This window comes from Fusarium graminearum, chromosome 1 (genome assembly GCF_000240135.3).
Source record: "Fusarium graminearum PH-1 chromosome 1, whole genome shotgun sequence".
Lineage (NCBI taxonomy): Eukaryota > Fungi > Ascomycota > Sordariomycetes > Hypocreales > Nectriaceae > Fusarium > Fusarium graminearum.
In genome coordinates this window covers 4,390,164-4,412,721 of record NC_026474.1, presented here as the reverse complement: position 1 = coordinate 4,412,721, position 22,558 = coordinate 4,390,164, and the positions used below count along the sequence as shown (strand labels likewise).

The following is a 22,558-nucleotide window of genomic DNA, read 5'->3' as shown; positions in this document are numbered from 1 at the left end:
ATTCAACTAGCCATTCTTTGTAACAGAAGATTAATTCTTTTTCTTTCTCAAACGCTTCCAAAAACGAGTTCCTTATTTGTGATTAATTACCTATAGTAAGTAGTAACACCGCTGCTATCAAAGTGTAACCAGAACCGTGGTTCTTGAATAGCATTCGGAAGTGTCTATTCAGCTTGCCTTGAGTCGTTCCAAGACGCTCTAAATCCTGGTTGAAAGTTGTATTTCATAGGTACAGGTAGCAAATTACACAGATATGAAAACTATCGATTTATTTATCAGGTTTCATAATGTCCATCGGGGATTGGTATTAACAACAGCAACACTCGTCCTGACAAGTCCAATCAACTGAGTTTGTTTGTTGATATATACCTGGACATGTCAAATTATCTTGCAAAGCAGTCTAGTAGGACGCGAGTGGGTTATGACGAATGCCATTACAAGCTACATTGTGTCGCTCAGCACATCTAAGCAAATCAATTGTTTGCCCAGTCATATATCCACAGAGATAGGTCGGTTGAGCTCTGTTTTTCATAAACAATAGACGAGCAAAAAAGCAAGTACCCGAAAACAGTGCAAGTGAATGGAAAGGCTTCCTACTTTAGTAGGTACCTACTAATGCAACTGTCCACCAAGCAAACTGTTTACCTCCGTAGGCAGGAACTGGCCGTCATTGTGATTCACTGCTATATCAAGCTCCTGCCTTCCACCGCCTTGATGCCTGTTCTCTCTACCTCCCCTTCGCAACTTGTGAAGCTCCCTGTTCTATCATCCAGATACATCATTGGTGCTCACAAACAGGTGCGACATTTCTACGCCTAGGCACCTACCATAAGAGCAACGATCATTCAAAAATCTTCTTTTCTTCACAAAGCCACCAACGAGAACCTCGAGGCTCGCTCAGCAAGCCCTAGTTGACACGGAGAGATCTCATACCGCTATTACCAGGAACTTCCTCGAGTCCGAATAATTGATAACGTGGTTTTCATCAAGAAGAAGCTTAGCGGTAAACATAGTGAACCTTTCTTGATATATGCTTCTGACATACACAAAGAACCGCAACTGTTGCAGCATGTATCGAGGAAGAGGAAGAGGAGGAGGAGGAGGAGCCAGACGCGGCAGGGGAAACTTTCCTCCAGCTGGATCTACCAGACCTGTAGCTGGACCTCCTAGGCCTCCAGTCGGACCTCCCAGGCCTCCAAGGTTCGCATCAACCAAAAATGACCACATGCCGACGAGCAAATACATGAGAAAGGACAGAGACGAGAGAATTCGGCAGGCCGAGGATGCGGAGTATCTTGGTCGTCCACCGGCAGACAAAGATCTGATCCAGGTACGATTAAAGTACTGGCCTCGCTGCAAGCAACCAATATTGACATGATGTTTTAGGTGACACACGTACTCCCGAGCAAAGAAATCCCCAGTGGCCTTGAAGACTCGCGGGTATTCAACGACATCCGAAGACAGTACCAAGTCTATATCACCCGCGATATACCTAACATACTCGACATTCGTTGCGAATCCATGGCCCGTCTCCAAAAAGCGCTTGAAGCAATCAACTGGGCGATTCGAGATATGCGTTTGTCTCAAGACACTCCTAATGTTTGTTTCCTTACACAGAAACCCAACGATGTTCTCATCCACGACATGATACGGGTTGGGCTTGGCACTCGCTCTTCTTTTCTTTCCCGTAGTCCCGAAATCATCAGTGGTGCGACTGCAATGGATCATCATTTGCCACAGTTAACGTCGAATATTGTTTCTTCATCAGAAGGCCTCATGGCTCTCAACAAGACCATGGGGTTGCGCGTCAACTTTGGGCTACTGATCCCTATCAAGCGAAAGAAGGGCGCTCAGGAGGAAGCCACTTATGCCGACTTCACCAAACTGGTGCAAGGCTATTCTCGACGCGGAGGCGCGATCTTTTATACTAGGTGAGGTGGTAGGAAAACTCGGATATTGACCAGTATACCTAACTTGAACCAGGCTTGAAGATGATGGAAAAGCAGAGCAGCTAATATGTTTCCTTGTGCAATCCAAAGAGGCGATCTGCAGCGACGTAAAGGAGATGAAGCGAGGCTGCGAGGTGGTCGTCAAAGCTAGCGGGCTCGACATCAAGGCCGAAGGAGACTATATCTCCGGGAAAGGTGTGCAGCTTGCCATGGTCCGAGCTACTAGGCCGGAGCAAGGCGCCCTCTTGAATTGGACAGTCGCTGCCCCTGACATGTATGTTATCTGAGAAATGGCTGGGGATGATCTACTGACATTTCTGTCTTACAGGCAATACGACTGGAGCTTTCGAATCGATGCTTGGGACCAAGTCGAAGTACCATCCGAGTTCGAGAATTTGGCAAAGAGGATATCGATCAGCCTCAAGCCAGACGATGACAGTTTCCTCCCCATCCCAAACGTCAATACCGCTCAACTTGCGAGTTTGGGGGAGCAGATCACCGAGATTTATACCAGATCTTGGGCAATAGTCCCTTTCAAAGAGTCTAACTATGCGATCAAAATTGATGTCACTAATAATCTGAAGGGACTCCAAGCTGGTGAGCCTCAAGTCACTTGGGGTATCGAACTGTACGCTCCTCACTGGGAAGAAAGTGTGAATTACGCTAGTGGAGGGCGGAAAGATTGGGGGAAGGAACTCGAGCATATTTGGACGGAGGGTGAAGATCTGAAGTCGAGGCTTGGATGCTTCATGCGGACCATATTGGAGGTTCAAGCCCTCCTGAACAGAAACTGATTCCGGTGCCGATGTCGTCTAGCCATAGTGGACACGCAAAGGCGACGATGTGTCGACTGGGACGTTTCCGTGGGCCTGTCTACTTTGTTTTTTGTAGCTTCTGTAGCTTCCAGGAAGATAGTATCATTTACTTGTTTTCGCCTAGGCCTGTTGGTCATCCTGCCCTTGGCTAGCCATTATCTTTTGTCTCAGAACTGAGTGAAACTTGCATTAGCCATATGTTTACCGAAAAAGAAGACCCGTGTATTATAGACTCACCTTCTTCAATTGTTCGTGCATTTGTCTGCTTTCTTTGCACGATAACCTCGAGATCTTTGAGGTTGGTCCCCAGCTCCTCGACCTTGGACTCGTAAAACTTTTCGGCGGACTTGAGTTTCTATATTGCGGTCAATCGGTGAGCAAGCTAACAAAGTCACGGATTGCGCACCTTCTCAATCAAGAAACCAGTACCTATGTCCACCAGTACAGTGTCGGCATCTGACAATTCCCCACGAACGTATAGTGAGTTGGTCAGGGGAACCAGTACAGAGTTGGCTCCTGGAATGTGTTAGACGTCGTCGTCGTCGAGGGCGCCGGGCGAGAAAATCGACGGCAATGGAGTATTTCGCACCTTCAGGAGCACCGGACCTGCTCTTTACGCATCGGAGGCAATCCTTGAACTTATTCTGGGCTGCGTGAAGTTGCGCAAACGACGTCGTCAGATGTTCGAGCTCTTCATCGAGTTGCTTCTTTACTTGAGCGAGCTGCTGGGGCTCCAGGGTATCGAGATTGACTATGGTGAGGATGAGTCAGTGGTCGAGTGTGATTTATCTAGTCGGATGAGAAGAGCTTACTTTGTTCTTGTTTTCCAGACATTTTGGTGTGTTATTGATCGATTCGGTAGAGGTCGTTGTCGGAGTCGTAAATTGATTGCTCGTTTGGATGCCCCTCCATGGTCTCGCTTCGTAAATATTATGACGTGGGGTTGTTGAATTCTACTAACGGGGGTGTTGTACACCACTGATGGTACCTAAACACCATTAACCACCCCCTATCTAGTAGAAATTTGCACAATTTACAGCTTCATTTACCCAAACCAGTCTGATATTGATATCCAACTAGCCTCGACTTGTGAAATACTATTTATAATAATTTTTATAACGCATCCAGCCTAGTATACATGTGCTTACAGTCGTAGTAATGATACAGCAATCCACCCCTAACAGTTCATAGCTTGTCCAACAAACTCGAGATGAATTCGGGCAACTCATCAACCTTGACGTTATCTTTAACCGACAGTCGTCGACATTGGACCTCGCAGGTACCGTTTTCCTTGAACGATTTGCCCAGGATCACCAAAACTGGATATCCCACCATGTCGGCATCCTTCATCTTCCAACCAAATGATCGTTTGCGATCATCAAGGACAACATCAAAGCCAGACTGTGACCCATTATTCTTGGAAAGCGTGTCGTAAATGTCCAAAGGTTCATCAGCCAATCCATTTGAAGGTATAATCGTAACTTCGAAAGGAGCGATAGCTCGAGGCCAGTTCAGTCCTCGCTCATCAGCAAGAATTTCAGCTACAGCACCAAAGATTCTGGAGACACCAACGCCATGGCAGCCCATTTGAACTGGCACACGGCTCCCTGGTGTTAGACCCTCTTCCACAGCCGCCTCAGGGAGTCCTGATCGTGGAAGGTCAACGCAGGCGTCGAGAGGCACAGAATAACGAGTGCCTAGTTGAAAAGTGTGGCCACATTCCAGTGCCTTGTGGATCTTTAGAGTACCCTTGTCGCATCGGGGACAGCCATCACCATCCGAAATAGGGACCAGGTTCAATCCTGCACCAGTGTCTGAACCCACAATCGAAGAAGACCTTACTTCGTAAGACTTGAGGGGTTCGGTCAATAATGGCAACTCATTTCGTACACTTTCGAAGCTTGAGGCAAGATTGCCATCGATGACATTAATCATCTGAACGTCACCACTCTCCAATGCTTCTCCCCATAGTGGCAGTGGATTTTCGATGGTGGTATCTAGTTCCGGAACTACTGACTTGACAGCATGAAGACTCGGGCCGCTATCGGGAGAGCCTCCAGACGGTTGAGGATACCAAGCATTGACAAGGATCTTTCGGTCTTTCGAGATGCCTCGCCAAACACGGAATTGAGATGCCGGAACAGTCGCTGCGCTGTCTGTGGGTAGAGGTGTTCGTGCAGTGGCAACCTCGTCGTTAGCAGTGTAATCACAAGAATCGCAGCTGACAACGGAATCTTCCCCAACAGCACTAGGGAGGTGATACTCATGGCTGAGATCACCACCCATGTCGCCAGAGCTTGCTTCAGCGATGAGGTATGGCAGTTTGAGTTCGGCGAAGAAGGCACGGTAGGCCCCAGAAACTTGGCGGTAGGTCTCAACAGCTTCGCTTGTTGTGAGATCAAAGGTATAGAGATCTTTCATGAGGAATTCCCGAGAGCGGAGTAAGCCATGGCGTGGACGGCGCTCATCACGATACTTCCGAGCTACGACCAGTCAGCAGGCCAGCATTGGAGCTGATCGGAGACATACATACTTATTTGATATAGCCTGATGGGCAAATCTTTGTAAGAGTTGACGATTCCAGCAACAAGTGTTGTGATTTCTTCCTCGTGAGTGGGAGACAGGATTAATGGCGTGTCTTTACGATCTTTAAGTCGAAAGAGCTAGGCCGCCAAGTTAGTCTATGTCTCTTCAGGAATGTCTCCCATTCTTACTTCGGGAGCAACAGAGTCAAGACGATTGCTCCTTCGCCAAAGTTCCTCTGATGAGATAGTTGACAGCGACAAGCGAGATGCGCCTGTGTGGGTAGTTTAGCAGTGTAGGCCAACTTGTGACAATGTACGAACCAACTGAGTGCATATGCTTGTCGATTAACTTTTCAATCTTGTCTTGGACTCGAAGGCCTAGAGGAAGAAGTTGGAAGATACCAGAGTGAGCCTGCCGATAGACGCATCAGTGTCCGCTCGATATTGATTGATATGTTGGAAATACTTGACGAAGAAAACCACCCCGAATGAGCTTTTCGTGACCGACTACAGCTAAATTAGCTCACATTAAATATAGAAAAATGATTGAAAGCCTTCTAACACTCATTGTCATTGGCAGTGAGGCCACCAGTTGGCACCCATGTTGTTGAGAGGGTGGAGCGAGTTGAGACAGCCTGAGCTATGCTTGAGATAGAGAAAGCTCGCAATTGCACACCCAGAGACCTTCTACAGACATCTTTGCCACTTATACGGGTGAGGCCTGAGAGGACCATGATTTCCAAGCTTTGACGGCCAATAATCGACCAAGTTAAGCGATCATAATGGATTCAAGACTCTGTTTGATAGATTCCCATATTCTGTTCGGGAGAGTTCCCGCTTGACTGACACCAGTTGAGCTTAGTCATCGCCCAAGTACCTGTAAGTGGTCCGCTATACTAGCGCCCGTAACGCGCCAGACGCCCGGAAGAGTGGAGGTGGGGCACTGAGAAAAATGCGCCGTCTAAAGAAAAAAAAAAAGTTCGAGGCGCGCATCTGCATTTCAGAATCAAGAATTGGGGATTTTCATTCGAAGTTCTCAACTCCCAAAGGAAACTTGCACGATGGCGAAGCCTACAAAGAAAGGAAAAGGGCCTCGCAGCTCATCAAAAGGCCCGAACCTCGACAAGAATGCCTTGGAGAACCTGACTTCCACTCTCGACAAGAAGCTAGGAAAGCGAAAACAACCTCCTACCAAGGCTGCAGGCGACCAGCACCAAAAGAGACAACGGAACACCGACAACGCAGCCGGAGACAAGAAGAGCGGCAAAATTGACGAAAAGACTCTCTTGGAGGAGATCAAGGCGCTCGGTGGCGATGAGAGCGATCTGGCGCTCATCCAGGGTATCGACTCAGATGACGAGGAGAACGTGAAGGGCTCTAAGGATTCCAAGCCCGCCGATAAGGGTTTGAAGGATGAACTTGCTGCCTTTTCCAAGCAGCTTGGCTTTGCTGAAGTTGAGATGAGCGAGGCAAGCGACGACGAAGAAGGAGAAGAAGAAGAAGTTGAGGAGGAGAGCGAGGGCGAGGAAGATGATCTCGAGGATATCGATGACGAGGAAGACGACGAGGACGAGGTCGAAGCTCCCAAGGAAACTGCGCATAAAAAGGGCAACATGGTACGCTCAGTTTGCTTCAGAGTGACTTTTCTGACCACTAACAGTAATATAGGCCTTCGAGCCCAGAGCAGATTGGCATTCCGCCGAATTGCGCAAATTGCCTACCCCGACTACCGATGAGCCTAACCCTCCCCGATTCGCCTTTGATGCATTGAAGGTGCATGCGCAGGCGCTTCTGGAAGAGGATGCTACCAAGTACAGAACTAGTGTTTTTGCGCAATCTTCCCACAAGTTCTTGTCTACAATCATGTCCAGTGGTACTCTCAGTGATAAGGTCTCGGCACTCACTCTTGCCGTTCAGGAATCTCCGGTCCACAACATCCGAGCTTTCGACGCCCTCATGAGCTTGGCCTCCAAGAAGAGTCGAGGACAGGCTCTGGGTGCTATCGGTGCTCTGGTTGATTTGCTCGGACCTGGTTCATTACTCCCTTCCGATCGTCGCCTTCGAACTTTCCACGATCAGCCAGGCCTTGTTGGTACTTTGCAGCGAAGCTCTGGAAAGCCTTGGGCTCCTGGCAACGCACTTCCTGGAAAGATTACACCCGCTCATCTGATTGTGTGGATTTACGAAGATTGGCTGAAGGCGACTTACTTCAAGCTCATTCAGGTCCTCGAACAGCTGTGCTCAGACGAGATTGAGTATTCGCGTACTCGAGCCCTTGACTTTGTTTATGGACTTCTTAAAGATAAGCCAGAACAAGAATCCAACCTCCTTCGATTGTTGGTCAACAAACTTGGTGATCGAGACCGTAAGATCTCCTCGCGAGCATCATACCTGCTTCTTCAGCTGCAAAACTCGCACCCCGGTATGAAGCCAATTATTGTCCGAATGATCGAGCAGCAGGTTCTGCTGCACCCGTCTCAGGATCACCGATCAAAGTACTACGCCATCAACACTCTTAATCAGACAATTCTTAGCAGCAAGGAGCCCGCCGTGGCTGAGGCTCTCATGCGAATCTACTTTGATCTCTTCACCATCATTCTCAAGACCGGATCTCTAGGCATCAGTGCACCTACTGACTCGAAACCGAAAGAGAAGGAGAAGGAGAAGGAGGAGGAGAAGGAGGAGGAGAAGGACCCGAACGATAGGAGACATCCCAGTAGACGACCTCCAAGACCGCGAGCTGGCAAGCCCGTAAAACCCGTTGCTTCAGAGCCAGAAACCGAGGCTGCCGACAAGCTTGTGTCTGCTATTCTGACTGGTGTCAACCGTGCAGCTCCCTTTATGGTGGGCAACGATACTGTGTAAGTGACGATATTACTTCCAAGTTCTCTTCAGCCCGCTGACAATACGATAGCATGGAATCTCATCTGGACACTCTCTTCAAGATTGCTCACTCCGGCAACTTCAACACAGGCATCCAGGCTCTCCTCCTGATCCAGCAAATATCCTCTTCACGAAGTATCGCAAACGACAGGTTCTACAGAACTCTGTACGAGTCTCTGCTGGACCCGCGACTGGTCAACTCGTCCAAGCATTCGCTTTACCTGAACCTCCTTCTGCGTGCGCTAAAGAACGACGTAGACAGCCGTCGCGTCAAGGCATTTGCCAAGCGTATGCTCCAAATCACTGGTCTTCACCAGCCTGCATTCGCATGTGGACTACTCTACGTTGTTGGCCATTTGCGCGAGACTTTCCCTGATATCTCGACACTGATGGATGAACCAGAGGAGGGTGATGACGACGTGGATGAGAAGCAGAAATACGATGGACGAAAGCGAGACCCCGAGTACAGCAACGCCAACCGAAGTTGCTTGTGGGAGGTGGTGAGTAGACATTTTCAAACTGATAATAGAGACAGAAATGCTAACGATGACCAGATTCCCCTTCAAGGCCACTATCATCCTTCAGTTACAGTTTACGCCGCGGCCATATTGGAGCGAAACAAGAAGTCACTAAAGCCAGATCTGGACAGTCACTCGCTTATTCGATTCTTGGACAAGTTTGTTTACCGAAACGCCAAGTCTACCGACTCATCCAAGGGTGTGTCTATCATGCAGCCTCTCCGAGCTTCCAAGGATGTTGGCGACATCTGGTTGGGCAGCCGCGCAGCTGGAGGAGCCACGACTGCTGTCAACTCCTCTTCTTTCTGGAAGAAGAAGGCTGATGAAGTTGCTGCTGAAGATGTCTTCTTCCACGAGTACTTCCAACAAATTGACAAGGAAGGCAAGGAGACCAAGAAGAAGGCCAAGGCCGGCGCGGATGTCGCATCTGATGATGAGCAAGAAGACGAGGTTTGGAAGGCACTTGTATCAACCCAACCCGGTGTTGATCCTGATGACGATGGCTCTGATGTCGGCTTCGATCTGGACGACGAGGATATGGCTTCAGATGATGACGACTCACCAGCGATGTCCCTGGATGGTGAGCTGGACGAGGATGATGATGACATGAGCGTGGATATTGAGGGATCGGATGAGGAAATGGGCGGCGCCCTGATCAGCGAGGATGAGGAAGGATTTGAAGTCAAGGAGGCAGTGAGCGAGAAGCCCAAGTCCAAGCGCAGAAAGCTCAAGGACCTCCCCATGTTTGCCTCAGTCGATGATTATGCGGAACTCTTGGCTGGAGAGGAAGACATGTAGGAAGGTTGACCGAATATGGTATGAAGCAGAGCATGTGTTTTGATAAATATGACTATACTAGACACACATTGGTTCAGGAGTCAAAAAGGCAAATGGGCAGATACACTGTTTGGTATAGTATTATGCCATTCGCAAACAAAATTCTCATTATTATTCTAATTAGGTATCAAACCACTCAAGCTCGTCGTCCTTTGTGAAGATGGCTTTGTACGTCTTTCCACCGCTGGGATCATCACGCTCTTCAGTGTGAATGCAATGAAGCTTGGGAGGCTCATCACCACCGCCAATGAAGATGCGGAAATGAACGTAAGCTGGGCCTGAAGGGTCAGACATGGCAGGGATTCGAAGCTTTCCAAAGAGATGGATTCCATATGCTGAAGTAGCAGCACGGACGGACTCGAAATTATCGGCGCTGAAACCAACCAGGTCGTGGTCTGAGAGGTTTTCCTGGATATCATGTCAGTTGTTTGTAGTAAGAAAGCAATAAAGATGAATGGCTTACAACCGCAGCAAAGTACTCTGGTTCGTGCTCTGCATTACATTGTTAGCTTTGCTTGCATTACACAATGATCAATTCTATATATGTACGCACTGTTGTAGTCGTGTCGGAGGTGAACCAGCGTCTTCTTCAGCTCTGGCAGTACTTGCTCAAAGGCAACGATTGAATCCTCCTTGGGAGGATGAGCAGAGCCCAGATCGACGGTTTCGGCAGTGGCCTATACAGAATATTAATATAGGCTCATTATTTCCCTTGTTCGATCGTTGTTTTATTTGTCGTACCATTGTGAGTTGTTGATGATTATATTTGATTAATAAGTTAAAGTTATCGCAACTCGAAAAAGGGCAATCCGACTCTTTAAATACCATTCACGAATGCACAACCAACTTGATACAAGGTAATACAAGCATAAAGTACGTATGTCGTCAGCGGCCTCTGATCGACCTATACAGACACACAGATCAAGACTCACAGCCTTGTCGAGCCATTCTGGTTGGACGACGTCCACGTCACAGCTACGGGGTATCCTAGGTAGTACTCAGTATATCCATGCGTATCTTTAGTGATTATCAGGGTCATCCGCACTTGGCGCATGTGCAGTTACAGTAACAGTATTTGAGTCCAGCCACGTTATGGCTAAGACAGTTAGTTAAACAGTGCCTGTCAGGTTGGTACATCATAAAACGGTTCGTGGCTGTAGCGCCGTTTAATTACATTTAACGCCGAGGTCGACTTCCTATCCGAGGCAAAGCGGGATCGCCGATAACTTTAGTTAACCTTTAAATCTTATCAAAAGCCGGGGGCGTCACAACATCAACTTTTTTCTTCTTTTTCCTCTGATCCCCTTTTCGCCCTTTTTCTTTGTTTGTACATTTCGACAATCACCACAGCATACGTGAAAATGTTTTCTCAACAAGTTGGTCGCAGCGGACGTATTGCAGCGCAATCATTCAGACGGTTTGCTCGCTCTACACAGTCCCGCGGTTATGCGACAGGAGGTATGTAGCCCCTCCCCACCGCTCAAAACCACTTACACGTGCAAGCAACGACATGCTAACAAACCGGGGTTATAGCAGCTTCAGCAGCAGCTGGTAGTGCTTTCAAGAGAGCAGCTGGCATGTTGGTTGCCGGCGTAGGTGCAAGCACAGCTGGCGGTGTCGGAACCTGGTACACGATGCACTCGAACGGCATGGGCTTTCACTCCGACGAAGAGAGCCTGCGACGCTTCGTCGCTAACCACGAGGAAGCAAAAATGGTGGAGGAGACCATCAACAACCACCCTCTGATCGCAGAGCTTCGCGCGAACCCCGAACTTACTGAATCACGACCACACATGAAGATGCCTGCATCGTACCGAAGTCGGAGCTTGACTGGCGGAGCCCTCATTGGCGAAGGAAAGGTGACAGTGCCACCTTATGCCTGGGTTGCGCCAGAGGGCAAACAGCTTGTGTCAGTGGCATACGTTGGAGAGGATCTGTGCGGCCATCCTGGTATTGTGCATGGCGGATTCCTAGCGACGATGCTGGATGAGGGTCTCGGACGCTGCTCTTTTGGTGCGCTCCCTCATAACATTGCCGTGACGGCAAACCTGAACGTCGATTACCGCAAGCCGACACCGGCAGGAAGCTTCTTGGTTCTGCGGGCAGAGACCTACAAGGTGGAAGGCCGCAAGGCCTGGGTTAGAGGACATATCGAATTGCTGGCCAACCCCGGAGAGAAGCCAACAATATTGGCTGAGGCGGATGCGCTTTTCATCTCGCCCAAGTATGCTGCGGTAAGTGATACACGTCTTTTGACCCCCCCTAAGGAATCATGCCCTAATCTGTTTTCTTAGGTGATGCCCAAGATCGGTTAAGATGAGATATTAGAATAGATGACTCCCAATGATGATATTTTAGAGCGAGCGAGTGACGGATATAAGTGAGCGGTTTAGAGCTATGGTATTTAATCATATAGAGAGAGCGCTTTGGGTGTTGATAGGTAGAGTGATAGACGATGTGGCTTCACAAGAACGTTTTGTAATGATAGGACACAGTTATGCTTTTGGAGTTTGTTCATAGACAGCACCTACTAGGTATAAACGCCTCGCATTTCCCCAGTAAAGGAAATATTTAGAGTACTAGAAACGTTGGTCACGGAAAGTATGCGATGACTTTGACAACAGTGCCAGACTGTTAGGCTATTTATTCTTATTTAAAGATTACCTAGAGTTTACTACTCATAAACAACATAATGAGAGTGAAAAAAGAAATAAATAAACAGATAAAAAGACAATGTCTGTCTCTGATGTAAGTAAGAGTCATGTTCTTGCAGATTCTATAGTACTACTCCGTACTGACTGGGACAGTAGGAGCAGGTCGCTTTATTAAAGGCCGACTTCCGGCGCGTGGGACAGAGTCCGTAGAGAAGCCGGGCCTGCGCCAGGAACTAGCAGCTGCGCGACGAATCAGCTTGTGCAGAAAGAAATACTACGTAGGTCCTCTGATGTCGCCATCTGGGCCAGGATCATTCATAGGTTGGATGTGCGTGGTAATCATGCCAAACTGGAGTCTTAAAGTACCTATCGGGGAGTCTGTCGCAAAGTCTACTACCGACCGATGGTCCGATCACGACATCGCGCGGCGTTGTTACGGGACTGGAAAATCGCGACAGGGAAGACGGTATGAGTTTTTATCTCTCAACTCGTGGGGAAGTTGCAGTTGGTCTCAGATTTCCCCAATTGTTTACTTCCAGACAGTTACTAGGTTACTTGCCTTACTAACATCTCACCCCATCCATATATACAATATTTTTCTTTTCTCTTTCTTCATCTATGATCTATACTTCTTAACCACATCAATTTTATATATACACAATGGCTACGTAAGTTTGTCCCTTTAATATAACCGACCTATCTTCTTGTTCCTACACCTTGAATGAATGGAAGCATTCACTCTGCCCCTCCAAAAAAATCATTTTTACCCCGCCATCGTATAGACATCCCGCCTGTGTAAAACATGACCAACTAACAATGTCTTTTACAGCAACATTACCTGGCACCCCTCTCTATCGCGCAAGGAGCGCGAAGAGACCCGCGGCCAGCGCGGTCTCACCATCTGGCTGACCGGTCTCTCTGCCTCTGGCAAGTCCACCGTCGCCACTGCTCTTGAGCAGCACCTCCTTCACCTGGGCGTCGCCGCCTACCGCCTGGATGGTGACAACGTTCGCTTCGGCCTCAACAAGGACCTTGGCTTCTCCGAGGTCGACCGAAACGAAAACATCCGCCGCATCTCCGAGGTTGCTAAGCTGTTTGCCGATTCTTCCACCATCGCTATTACCTCCTTCATCTCTCCCTACCGAGCGGATCGCCAGGTCGCCCGTCAGCTACACGAGCAGGCCACTCAAGGCGGCGACGCGCCTATCCCCTTCGTCGAGGTCTACGTCGATGTGCCCCTCGAGGTTGCTGAGCAGCGCGACCCCAAGGGTCTTTACAAGAAGGCTCGCGCCGGTGAAATCAAGGATTTCACTGGCATCTCTGCTCCTTACGAGGAGCCCGAGAAGGCTGAGATCACCATCAAGACTCACGAGAACTCTGTTGAGGAATGTGTCGCTCAGATCGTTGAGTGGCTCAACGAGAAGGGCTACCTCAACAAGAAATAAATATGTAAATGATGATGATGATTGCGTTTTGCGTTTCAACGAGATAGATAGGGTATTAATGCCATGTCGGCTACAGACGTCGTCACATACAGGCATGATCAAAAGTATAGAGTACAGGTGTCTCTTCATGCATGCGAATCGTTCTATCGTTCTGCTTCCCACTTTGCTTTCCTCCTCGTCCCGGTTCTACCTGTGAAGGTCGCTAAGGAAACTCAATCTCGTAGTATACGTATGCCGTGTATTCGTGGCCTTCTCCGGTCTGGAAACCAGCCGCCGCCATCTCTGAGCTCAGCGCAGCATCGTCCTTGGTTATCTTTCCACGCTTGTCTCTTCCAAAAGCGTTACCGCCGAGGTACGAGTAGTTGGAGTCCAGGGCCGTCTTGACCTTGGGGGCTAGCTTAGATGTTGTCTGCAACTTTCATTAGTAATGATTGGCGTTTACGAAATCGGATCACTCACCTTGACCAGTGCTGTCACGTAATCCAGAGGCAGACCGTATCGGAGGACTGCTTCGACAAAGACTCGCAGGGTCATGACATGGATCCAGATCATGACACTCTCACTCCATCCTGTGCGTCCCATACGCAGTGCCTCTCCGCAAACCTTGCGCTCCTCGTTGGTCACTCGATCAAGCTCCCTTTGCTCCTCTTGACGACCTCCCTCAACGTACTTGAACTGGCGAGGCGTCCACTTTTGCTCTCGGCACTTGGCGAGGAACTCGGCGCTGTGTTTCTTAAACGTCGCAACTGCATAGAGAACAAACTCGTCATCCTTGGCGACTTCAACAGCCGAGCGAGGAACGACCATGGGGGCTAATGTTTCATAGCCTTTGAGGAAGTCCTTCTTCGCGTTTCCAGGGACAACGATAAGGTGCGTCTCTATGTATTCGGAATCCTGAACAAGAAGGGCGGGATCAACGATAGGTGTCAGGGATTTCGTGGAAAGGTTACCACTATATTCAAAGTGTCAACAATACGAGCCAGACTAAGGCTCCAGGTACAGCAAGTACTTACGTCTGACGCCTCTGCAGCGCTGCAAGATTTGTCTTGACTGAGTTGTACTGATTGAACTTTGTTTTCACATCGGTATCAACGTTGGCAAGCTCCTAATGATGCGTGTTAGTCGAAGCGCGAGAGGCAGACAGTAGAATAACATGCCTTCTGCAGGGTGCTAATGAGCTCTGCGAGAGACTTGTCGGCTCGGTATCGAATCTTGTTCCAGCTGAACGTGCTCACATACTGGTCGGTCGGTTCTGTCGTGAGTTATTAGCAGCTAGTCCATCTCGTATAATGCGCGCGACTAACTATCGTTGACCATTTTGTACTGGGCGATGCGGTCCTCGTCGCCCTCGAGCACGTTCTTTAGAGAGTCGGCAACCTTGGAAACAACAGCCTCGCACGAAGCCTCAAGCTTGGTGAGCTCGTCTGCCTGCTGGACAAGAGCGTCGAGGGTGCCGATCTTGAAATCGGGGATGTTGAAAGGCAGGACGGAGCCATTGTCGTTGGAAATGGTGCCGCGCAGAGACGAGACGGCATCATCGCGGTCGCTCGAGTCGAAGACGCTTTGCGGCAACGACAAGAAAGCGTACTTTGTCGACATGACTACGAGTTGTCGCAAAGAACCTAGATAAGATCGGCTATGTCGAGATGTTGAGGATGTCTATTGAATTGGGTTGCGGAGTAGATCGGGGGGGTAACGCCAGCAGAGGACTTGGACAGCTCTAACTCGGTGAGAGCTTTGGCATATGATCGTGGCTGGAATTCACAGGCTCATCGACAGGCAGCGCTTGATAATATCCACGCTGTTCAAGGAAAGTAAGATGATGCCGGCCGGTATTACCTCGTGTGTTGTATAGGTAGGTTAGTAGGTAGGTAGCGTAGCGTAGGTAGCTGAAGTTGCTAGCACTGGACCGTCAGGTAGAGGTAGTTAGAGCTTATGCTGTTGGACAACAGTTGACCTTGGAACCACTCAAAGTGGCTTGTGGGTTGTGGCACCAGAGTATGACGATTGCTGTGGCTGTTGAGCTTCGGCCGTTACCTACTGCCTCCAACCTAGTGCTGTCTGGCATTAGGTACCTTCCAGCTAAGATAAAAGTACTGTAGCACTCGAAGTAGGAACGTGAGATTATAGAGCCCCACCAGGTCAGGTTCCATGGAAGGAACGCCCGGGCCTGAGCCTGTATGAATCACGGGGGAGGGGCTATTAAAATGGTTGTCATCCACTAAGATCCGGTCACTAAAACGGCATACGACTTGCGACAACACCAAAAGCCACAAGCTACTGGCCATTGGCCCGCGCATCGTCAACGTCGCTAAGTCTGGCATATATGTTCTCGCGTTTTACGGATCACTAGTAGCGTAGTCCCGAGGCCCACGGCGCAGTATAGTTGTGGCCACGATCTCATACTGGCGCCATACCCTATGAATCCCGTACGCATATTCCGAAACAACTAGTCCAGTACTTTTACCCTTTCGAATCAAGTAATGAACTAACAGACGTCTCAAAGCTTCTCATATCACCCTCGTGACCAATCCTGACAGGAATATAACAAAAGCATCACATCACACAAGTACTACTACCTTGTCTGCAGCTATATCAAGGGCCACAGCAAAGCTCACACCTTCACGCTTAAAAAGAGCAGAAACCTCGTTTGGTCCACAGATGAATCCATACGTTGGAGCTGGAAATAAACCAGAAAACCCACATGGACTACCGGCACCGGAAGAAGCTCTCTTGCCTGGAACCCTGAACCCATATCATGATGGCCGCATACGAACGGCAGTTCCGAGCAAGCTCAAAGGCAGAACAACCAGGACCCAAGGCAACTTCAGTGTCCTGCAAATGCACGTCCAGAAGCCAGAGGTGACGGCGCGTGACCTTGCTGCTAAGCGTACAAGTGAAAGAACCGCTGCTGCTGCAAAGCTCGCGAGTTCTCAAGGATATCGTCACCCAAGAAGACTTCGGCTACAATCTCCAGTCACCTCTCCAGTCTCTGTTCCTGTTGCAATTTCTCTAACTCAGACCTCCTCCTCACCTCATCCGCAACTCCAATCGGTCGTTCCACCTACTCCTAGACCCAATTCTCTACCTCACATCACTACTTCACCTACACATCAAGAAAGATCCTTACAACGACAGGCGGTAGCTGCAGCGAACACCACATTGGATACCAATACTCAGCAGGTGGATGATCCGTTCACGGAATCAAATGGTCTGCAGGGGATAAGCCCAGAGCATTCTCGCGAGTCATTTGCTGTAGATACTATACAAGAGGGTAATACGGAACAACCAGATGGCCCAAGCACAGACCAAGATCCTACGCAAGACACCAATATGGAGGTCTCGGATGAACCATTCATGACAGTAGACTCACCAGGGATCGAAACAGAACATACGAGCGAGGTAACAACGGTTATGAGAGAAGTCAACAAGGAACAAGCAAGAGAAATAACAGTTGATTTACAAGAGACCAACACGAGTCATATAGCCAAACCAGGATCTACGCCCCAACCTCTATCACCTGCTGTAGTCAAGGCAGAACAGGCCCGGATCCTCACGCTCTTTCGATACACCCAACCAAGGTTCATCGTAGACCAGCTTGTGGAGGCGTTGGTTCATTTTGGAACAATGCCTGATGTGCCTCCGACAGAAACAAGTTTGTTTATTCAGAGTGCTTTCAACAATGGCCCGGGTGATCTCTTCGTCTCCTGGCTTTCTGAAATTTTCCCTGCCATCCCTCTTGAGTCACATAAAATGAAGAAACCGCCAACAGGGAGGCCACGAGGCAGGCCAAAGGGAAGCATTGCTGGTTACAACAAGGAGACGACTACAGTGCAAAGTGTGAGTGCTGTTTTCGTTCCCCGGCCACTTGAACCGCACGAAACCACATTGATTAGAGATGGTCCACACAAATCACAACAGGCCGTTGCAGATACTCAAGGGCCGGATGTACCACTCTCGCCGATCCAAACCGCTCAAAGTCTCACAGCTACCATTGTACCGGCCTTACGGGGACAGGAAGACGTGACACTACAACCCGTTGCAGACGTTTCAGGCCGGACTGTTGCAATCCCACGAATGAGGCCAATATTCCCTTCAACGGCGCCAACTACAAAGTTATCTGCGTCAAACCCAACACCAGCACAACGCAAGAAACCTACGGGTAGGCCTCGCGGCCGACCACCTGGGTCGAAGAACAAGTTGAAGTCGATATCCAAAGCACAAAGTGAAAAGGTTGACCAGCAGGATTCGCGACCTGACAAGTTAAATTACTCAGTGCCACAGTCTGGAGCATCCTGGTCTCAGCAGCAAAGCGGCGGCCCGTCGGATACTACTGAGTCAACTAGGGTGAATCCGAATCAAGCAGTCACCAGAGTCGCCCAGGCAGATGCATCTAACTCGCTTGGTGGAATCAAAGAGAAAAGAAAGAATACTAATACCGAAGTCTCCAATATCAACCAAAACCTGTCGTTTATTGCCTTGGAGGAACAAAGGGCCTCGCAACAAGCTCATCCACGAGAAGGCCCAGCTACTATTTTGCCTCAGGCCTCAGACTCGACTGTTCCAACAACGAACAGTTCTCTTCATTCACAACACGCAAAGCGGCGTCGCTTATCTCAGGAGATGATGCAAAGGGATCCTGTGTCGTCTACATCAAGCATTTCTGGATCACGGGCACTGTCAGATGTGTTTGAGAGCAACTTGAGCCTGGGATTCCAATCAGCTCAGTCTCGTCCGTTACAGTATTTTTCACGGCATCGGAATCAAAACTGGGATATGGAGAATTTCTACCCGGGGCAACAGCCTCAATCTCAGCTACATCCTCGCCTACAGCAACCGTCCCGTCCACTGCAGCTTTCACGAAATATGGGATCTGGAGCATGAAGTCTGTCATCGAAAACTTCTTCTCCTCCGAATGATATCTGTTAAAAGCAAAAGGGAGAAAGATCCTAATAGCTATTGAAATATATATACTTCAACGCTATGCACTGTAATCGGCTCTTCAGAGCTCCTGACTGCAACCTCCAAACATGTCAATGCTGGCCATGTATCTATGACAGCAACAAGCAGAGGCAGCAGAAAATATGATGCCAGATGGTGGACCGACTGATCGTTTCGATTCAAAACACCCACACAACTAACAGCATCGCCCTCCCCACCTTACCAAGAACCCGATGGTCAGCCGTTCTTTTCTCAGCAAACGTGACGTGCAGCACCACTCAACTATGTCGGCGTCTATTTTCAACGCGAGAGTTCTGCACTCATGATGGCTATGAATGAAGGCTAACAGTCTGGTAATCAAAGCTACCTAGCATAGACTGCCACATCGTCTCGGGCGCAGAGGCTCTGTTTGAAAAGATCTTGTGGCTATCATAACAATACACGAGACGTCCAATTACACGCAGCGCAACATGTGCAGAGAATCATGGAAACATACGGGGGATAGTGTTACAGGCGCACGGGTTGGCATCGTTTGGCTATTTGTGTGGCCGGGCCATTTAGTGTACTGATTTTATTAAGATATGAATTTAGGTGTTTTGCGGCTCAGGACGGCGCGAGTGGAAGTGTTTGTTTGTTCGGAAGGACGGACGTAACGCAGGTCTTACGCATTTATTTAATGCTATATGGATCATCGTAGGATTCAACGGGTAGATCTTATCAGGTTATGGTTACAATTCATGGGGCATGGAGGTTATGGTTAGCAAGCATCTCGGATACCCAGATAATTATATTGTTTCTCTTTTGATTTAAAGAAAAATAAAGGCCTCGCGTTTGATGCTAGAATATATGAAAGCATCGGCTAACTAACTACCAGGCTACAATGGCTAAGAGACAATGAACACATTAGGACAAGATGCTTAACAGTCTTCTGTCACCGATGAGCTAAAGTTTGCTTCAACACAAAAGCGTACCCTTGTCTTCATATTGGAATGACAGCCATTGATCCATGAAACTTTTGGTATTGAATTGTGCCAATTACCACAAGATGAAAAGGTAAATATTGCAGTGACATAGAAAAAAGAAATAGTCGTATAGACACTCGGTATCAATATGTAATGGCCAGCCAGTGCTCCATGCAGTACCATGCTCGACAACGCAGTAGCCCCTTTGCCTGCAGTCGAGTAATCAAAAGAAAAAAACGCCGTGTAAATGCTCAAAAGCCCCGTCTTTGACACATGCATGTACCCAAATAAAAGTAGTATGTAGTCGTGGTATACCTTCCTGAAAGGACGCTCGCCAACAGCAAATATATATAATGAAAAATGCCCATTGGGTGTGATCAGTCCGCATCGTCATCAGTCACACTGACGGGAGGCCGCACGGAATCGGGGATGCTGCGGCCGTACCACCATTCGTCCTCTTCGTCAAGCCCATCCTCTCGGATCAAATCCAGCATGACCTGTTGATTGCGCTTGATGTCCTGCGGGCGCTCGACAATTCGCCGTTGAAGAACAAGAGCCTCGGCTGAAGTGAGCCATATTTGTTGCAGTACAGGAAGATCGCTGAGGAGAGCCTGAGCCTGTTGTGAGCTCAGAGAAGACATGGGAGCGCCGGCAGATAGGCTCGTGTTGAAGACAAGGCCAGCATCCCAGTCCATGTTCCCGTCTATGGAACCCGAGCTTCGAGCCTTGTTTAATGTGGCACCAGATGGCCGGGCTTCACTGGTAGACTTCTTGCGTCCAAAAAGGCTTCGTTTAGGTTTTGATGTCGACATGCCCGACTCGGTAGGAGGTGCATCCTTGGTGAGAGCATTGAACCATGTGTCAACGGCCCCACGGCGACTGTTGTATCCTTTAATTTCCCAAAGTCTCTCTACTTGTCGGAGTCCACCAATGCACAAGATAGCGACATGCACGTCGTCCGACGGTTTCTCCCGAATATATCCACGGAGTGATCTTTCAACTCTACCCACGTACGTTGGTGGACGTAGTCTTCGGCAGAACGATGATATCACGAGCGGAAATACTTCGTGGACCCGTAATAAGGTTTTGTCGTCATACATGCTCATGATTTCGGCTTCGATGGGGTTGATGGTATAAGGTTCTCGTCTCAGACCTTTACCGTCGTTCTGGGCCATGCGTTTTAGATACAGGTTCCGATACGTCTCAAAAAAGTGGAATATTGTGAATAAAAGAGGGATCAGTCGTCGTCGCATGCGTTCGTTCTGTGGTGCAAAAGCAATTCGCTGGGATTCGGTCTGGCGAAGAAAAATATCTTTGGTGATCCATTCGCACATGAGGAAGGCAAGCTTCGCGGCGACATGCAATCGGTGCCAAAGGCCACATAAATGTTGAAAGTTGATCTGGTTGGAATCGGTGATAGGATATAGGCGCGTGGCATATGCGGGGATGTGATGTTCAAGATGGTATCGAGCAATGGTGTTTTCGTTTAATGTGATGAGGGTATGCCATGACTTGGAAGCGAGTCGGAGGTTGAGTACATCGGTTAACGGTAAAGCAGAGATGACCTGAATCTGTAGTTCATTGGGAAGTCCAAGAAAGAGTTGATCGAAACTGGCACTAGTGTTGCAAGTCAGCTGGGTAAACGAGTATGAGTGTCGGCATATATGCAATTACCTTTTCCGCGTTGATTCGACAGAAACACGAGGTGCGCTGGTAGACGGGGAATTCGACTTGGAATGAAGTAGCGAAACTTTGGAGCGTAAACCGAAGAAACGAGATTTGTCACGCTTTTCGCCCGGCTTGATAGGTTCAGTATCAACAGTTTTAGATTCTCTTAATGGAAGGATGAACCTTGACGGCGGTGGCGTGGAGGCGTCAAGACCGTTGTGAGTCGGGGGAGTTTGATGATGTTGCTGATGTTGTTGCTGATGCGCGTTGAGCTGGTTCAGCTTCTCAAAATAACGCTCTGAGGCGAACTCGGTTATATGTGGCGGGTCCATAGCCATGGTGCGCGGAGGATGGTTCGCCATGATGATAAGCGTCGAGGAAGAAATGAGCGATGTTGTATGCTACCAAGTGAGGTCGCGGCGCGAGACCTTCGAGATCAACGATAGGACGATGGTGCCTTGGTCGGGCAAGCCCAGATGGCCGTAGACGTCCGTCTCTATTGCGCACTGAATGAGAATAAACTGGACATGGCGAGCGGGAGAGCGATTTGATGAGTCGGAGGGTTCGGTTATACCGAGATCCAATGCCGAAGATTTGAGACGCAAAGAAATCGAGCTCAGAGGTACAATAAGACAAGGGAAAGTGTGCGTCTTGAATCTTGAGTCGGTCGATATCGTGAAAGCGAAGTCGTGGTGTTTCGAGTTGGCTTGGATAGGAAAGGATAGTAAGACGGGGTAGGATGGGATGAGTTCAGGCAAAGTGACGGGAAAGTGGGAAGGATAATGAATGGTACAAAGGAAGAGCGAGCGAGCGTAGTGATGACTACCTAGGAAGGAAGGGGACTTTCAGGTACAAGGGTACCAAGTATAGGCTGGACAAGTAGAGGAGGTACGAATCCGGGGGAAGAGGGAAAGGAAAGGCACGGAGGGGGCATGGGTGTAAGCGTTTCTTGAGTGGCGGGCAAAAGTGAAGAAGGGGCGTGTATCTAGAGCAACTCCACAGACGGGACGATAATGAATTTAATGAGAAGAGAAGAGATAGATAGATTAGTAGATAGATGCAGTACGATGCCGCATTCTCTTGACTGCAGTTATAAACATTGATCACTGAGCTTTGGATATTGATTTAGGCACAAAATAAACAATTGGGATAAGAGTATGTACGAAGCATCTCTCTGCGTACCCATGTATGATGATATTACACCAGTTGGTTGGCGAGAATCTCCCAGTTGTCTGGATACTTTCCGTTTCTGGAGATGGAGATTGCCTGCCTGCCTTAGCACCTGGTATTTGCCTACGGAGGGACGGTATGTACTATCAGTAACTAGGTAGATTCCTTTAAAGAGTCCCAGTATCCGTACT

General features: G+C 48.8%; 10 protein-coding genes across 10 annotated transcripts; 5 read left to right on the top strand and 5 right to left on the bottom strand.

The window, feature by feature from the left end:
* Positions 1–1,069: 1,069 nt before the first annotated feature.
* On the top strand, positions 1,070–2,774 carry FGSG_01335 (uncharacterized protein; the record flags this gene model as incomplete). The annotated part of the gene is made up of 4 exons (XM_011318820.1): positions 1,070–1,330; positions 1,387–1,931; positions 1,984–2,223; positions 2,278–2,774. The coding sequence occupies 4 exons, from the start codon at positions 1,070–1,072 to the stop codon at positions 2,741–2,743; spliced, it is 1,512 nt and encodes a 503-aa protein (XP_011317122.1). The 3' UTR covers positions 2,744–2,774.
* A 79-nt stretch (positions 2,775–2,853) lies between these two features.
* On the bottom strand, positions 2,854–3,598 carry FGSG_01334 (uncharacterized protein; the record flags this gene model as incomplete). Its single annotated transcript, XM_011318819.1, has 5 exons — positions 2,854–2,937; positions 3,002–3,119; positions 3,171–3,280; positions 3,354–3,515; positions 3,577–3,598. The coding sequence occupies 5 exons, from the start codon at positions 3,596–3,598 to the stop codon at positions 2,885–2,887; spliced, it is 465 nt and encodes a 154-aa protein (XP_011317121.1). The 3' UTR covers positions 2,854–2,884.
* A 351-nt stretch (positions 3,599–3,949) lies between these two features.
* On the bottom strand, positions 3,950–6,023 carry FGSG_01333 (uncharacterized protein; the record flags this gene model as incomplete). The annotated part of the gene is made up of 6 exons (XM_011318818.1): positions 3,950–5,247; positions 5,298–5,427; positions 5,479–5,561; positions 5,611–5,701; positions 5,756–5,796; positions 5,852–6,023. 6 exons carry the CDS (start codon positions 6,021–6,023, stop codon positions 3,950–3,952), a joined length of 1,815 nt encoding a protein of 604 aa, XP_011317120.1.
* A 327-nt stretch (positions 6,024–6,350) lies between these two features.
* FGSG_01332 (uncharacterized protein) lies at positions 6,351–9,488 on the top strand (the record flags this gene model as incomplete). The annotated part of the gene is made up of 4 exons (XM_011318817.1): positions 6,351–6,905; positions 6,958–8,150; positions 8,204–8,672; positions 8,727–9,488. 4 exons carry the CDS (start codon positions 6,351–6,353, stop codon positions 9,486–9,488), a joined length of 2,979 nt encoding a protein of 992 aa, XP_011317119.1.
* Positions 9,425–10,271, bottom strand: FGSG_01331 (uncharacterized protein; the record flags this gene model as incomplete). Its single annotated transcript, XM_011318816.1, has 4 exons — positions 9,425–9,935; positions 9,991–10,019; positions 10,081–10,204; positions 10,269–10,271. The coding sequence occupies 4 exons, from the start codon at positions 10,269–10,271 to the stop codon at positions 9,648–9,650; spliced, it is 444 nt and encodes a 147-aa protein (XP_011317118.1). The 3' UTR covers positions 9,425–9,647.
* Positions 10,272–10,888: 617 nt separating this feature from the next.
* FGSG_01330 (uncharacterized protein) lies at positions 10,889–12,132 on the top strand (the record flags this gene model as incomplete). The annotated part of the gene is made up of 3 exons (XM_011318815.1): positions 10,889–10,985; positions 11,061–11,761; positions 11,822–12,132. The coding sequence occupies 3 exons, from the start codon at positions 10,889–10,891 to the stop codon at positions 11,840–11,842; spliced, it is 819 nt and encodes a 272-aa protein (XP_011317117.1). The 3' UTR covers positions 11,843–12,132.
* A 601-nt stretch (positions 12,133–12,733) lies between these two features.
* On the top strand, positions 12,734–13,773 carry FGSG_01329 (adenylyl-sulfate kinase). The gene is made up of 2 exons (XM_011318814.1): positions 12,734–12,849; positions 13,011–13,773. The coding sequence occupies exons 1-2, from the start codon at positions 12,842–12,844 to the stop codon at positions 13,624–13,626; spliced, it is 624 nt and encodes a 207-aa protein (XP_011317116.1). The 5' UTR covers positions 12,734–12,841; the 3' UTR covers positions 13,627–13,773.
* Positions 13,011–15,516, bottom strand: FGSG_01328 (uncharacterized protein). The gene is made up of 5 exons (XM_011318813.1): positions 14,931–15,516; positions 14,784–14,878; positions 14,640–14,731; positions 14,086–14,578; positions 13,011–14,035 (listed from the first exon to the last, which is right to left on the bottom strand). Exons 1-5 carry the CDS (start codon positions 15,223–15,225, stop codon positions 13,829–13,831), a joined length of 1,182 nt encoding a protein of 393 aa, XP_011317115.1. The 5' UTR covers positions 15,226–15,516; the 3' UTR covers positions 13,011–13,828.
* A 771-nt stretch (positions 15,517–16,287) lies between these two features.
* Positions 16,288–18,609, top strand: FGSG_01327 (uncharacterized protein; the record flags this gene model as incomplete). The annotated part of the gene is made up of 2 exons (XM_011318812.1): positions 16,288–17,466; positions 17,548–18,609. 2 exons carry the CDS (start codon positions 16,288–16,290, stop codon positions 18,508–18,510), a joined length of 2,142 nt encoding a protein of 713 aa, XP_011317114.1. The 3' UTR covers positions 18,511–18,609.
* Positions 18,610–19,385: 776 nt separating this feature from the next.
* On the bottom strand, positions 19,386–21,968 carry FGSG_01326 (uncharacterized protein). Its single transcript, XM_011318811.1, has 2 exons — positions 21,204–21,968; positions 19,386–21,146 (listed from the first exon to the last, which is right to left on the bottom strand). Exons 1-2 carry the CDS (start codon positions 21,557–21,559, stop codon positions 19,907–19,909), a joined length of 1,596 nt encoding a protein of 531 aa, XP_011317113.1. The 5' UTR covers positions 21,560–21,968; the 3' UTR covers positions 19,386–19,906.
* Between the last annotated feature and the right edge of the window lie 590 nt (positions 21,969–22,558).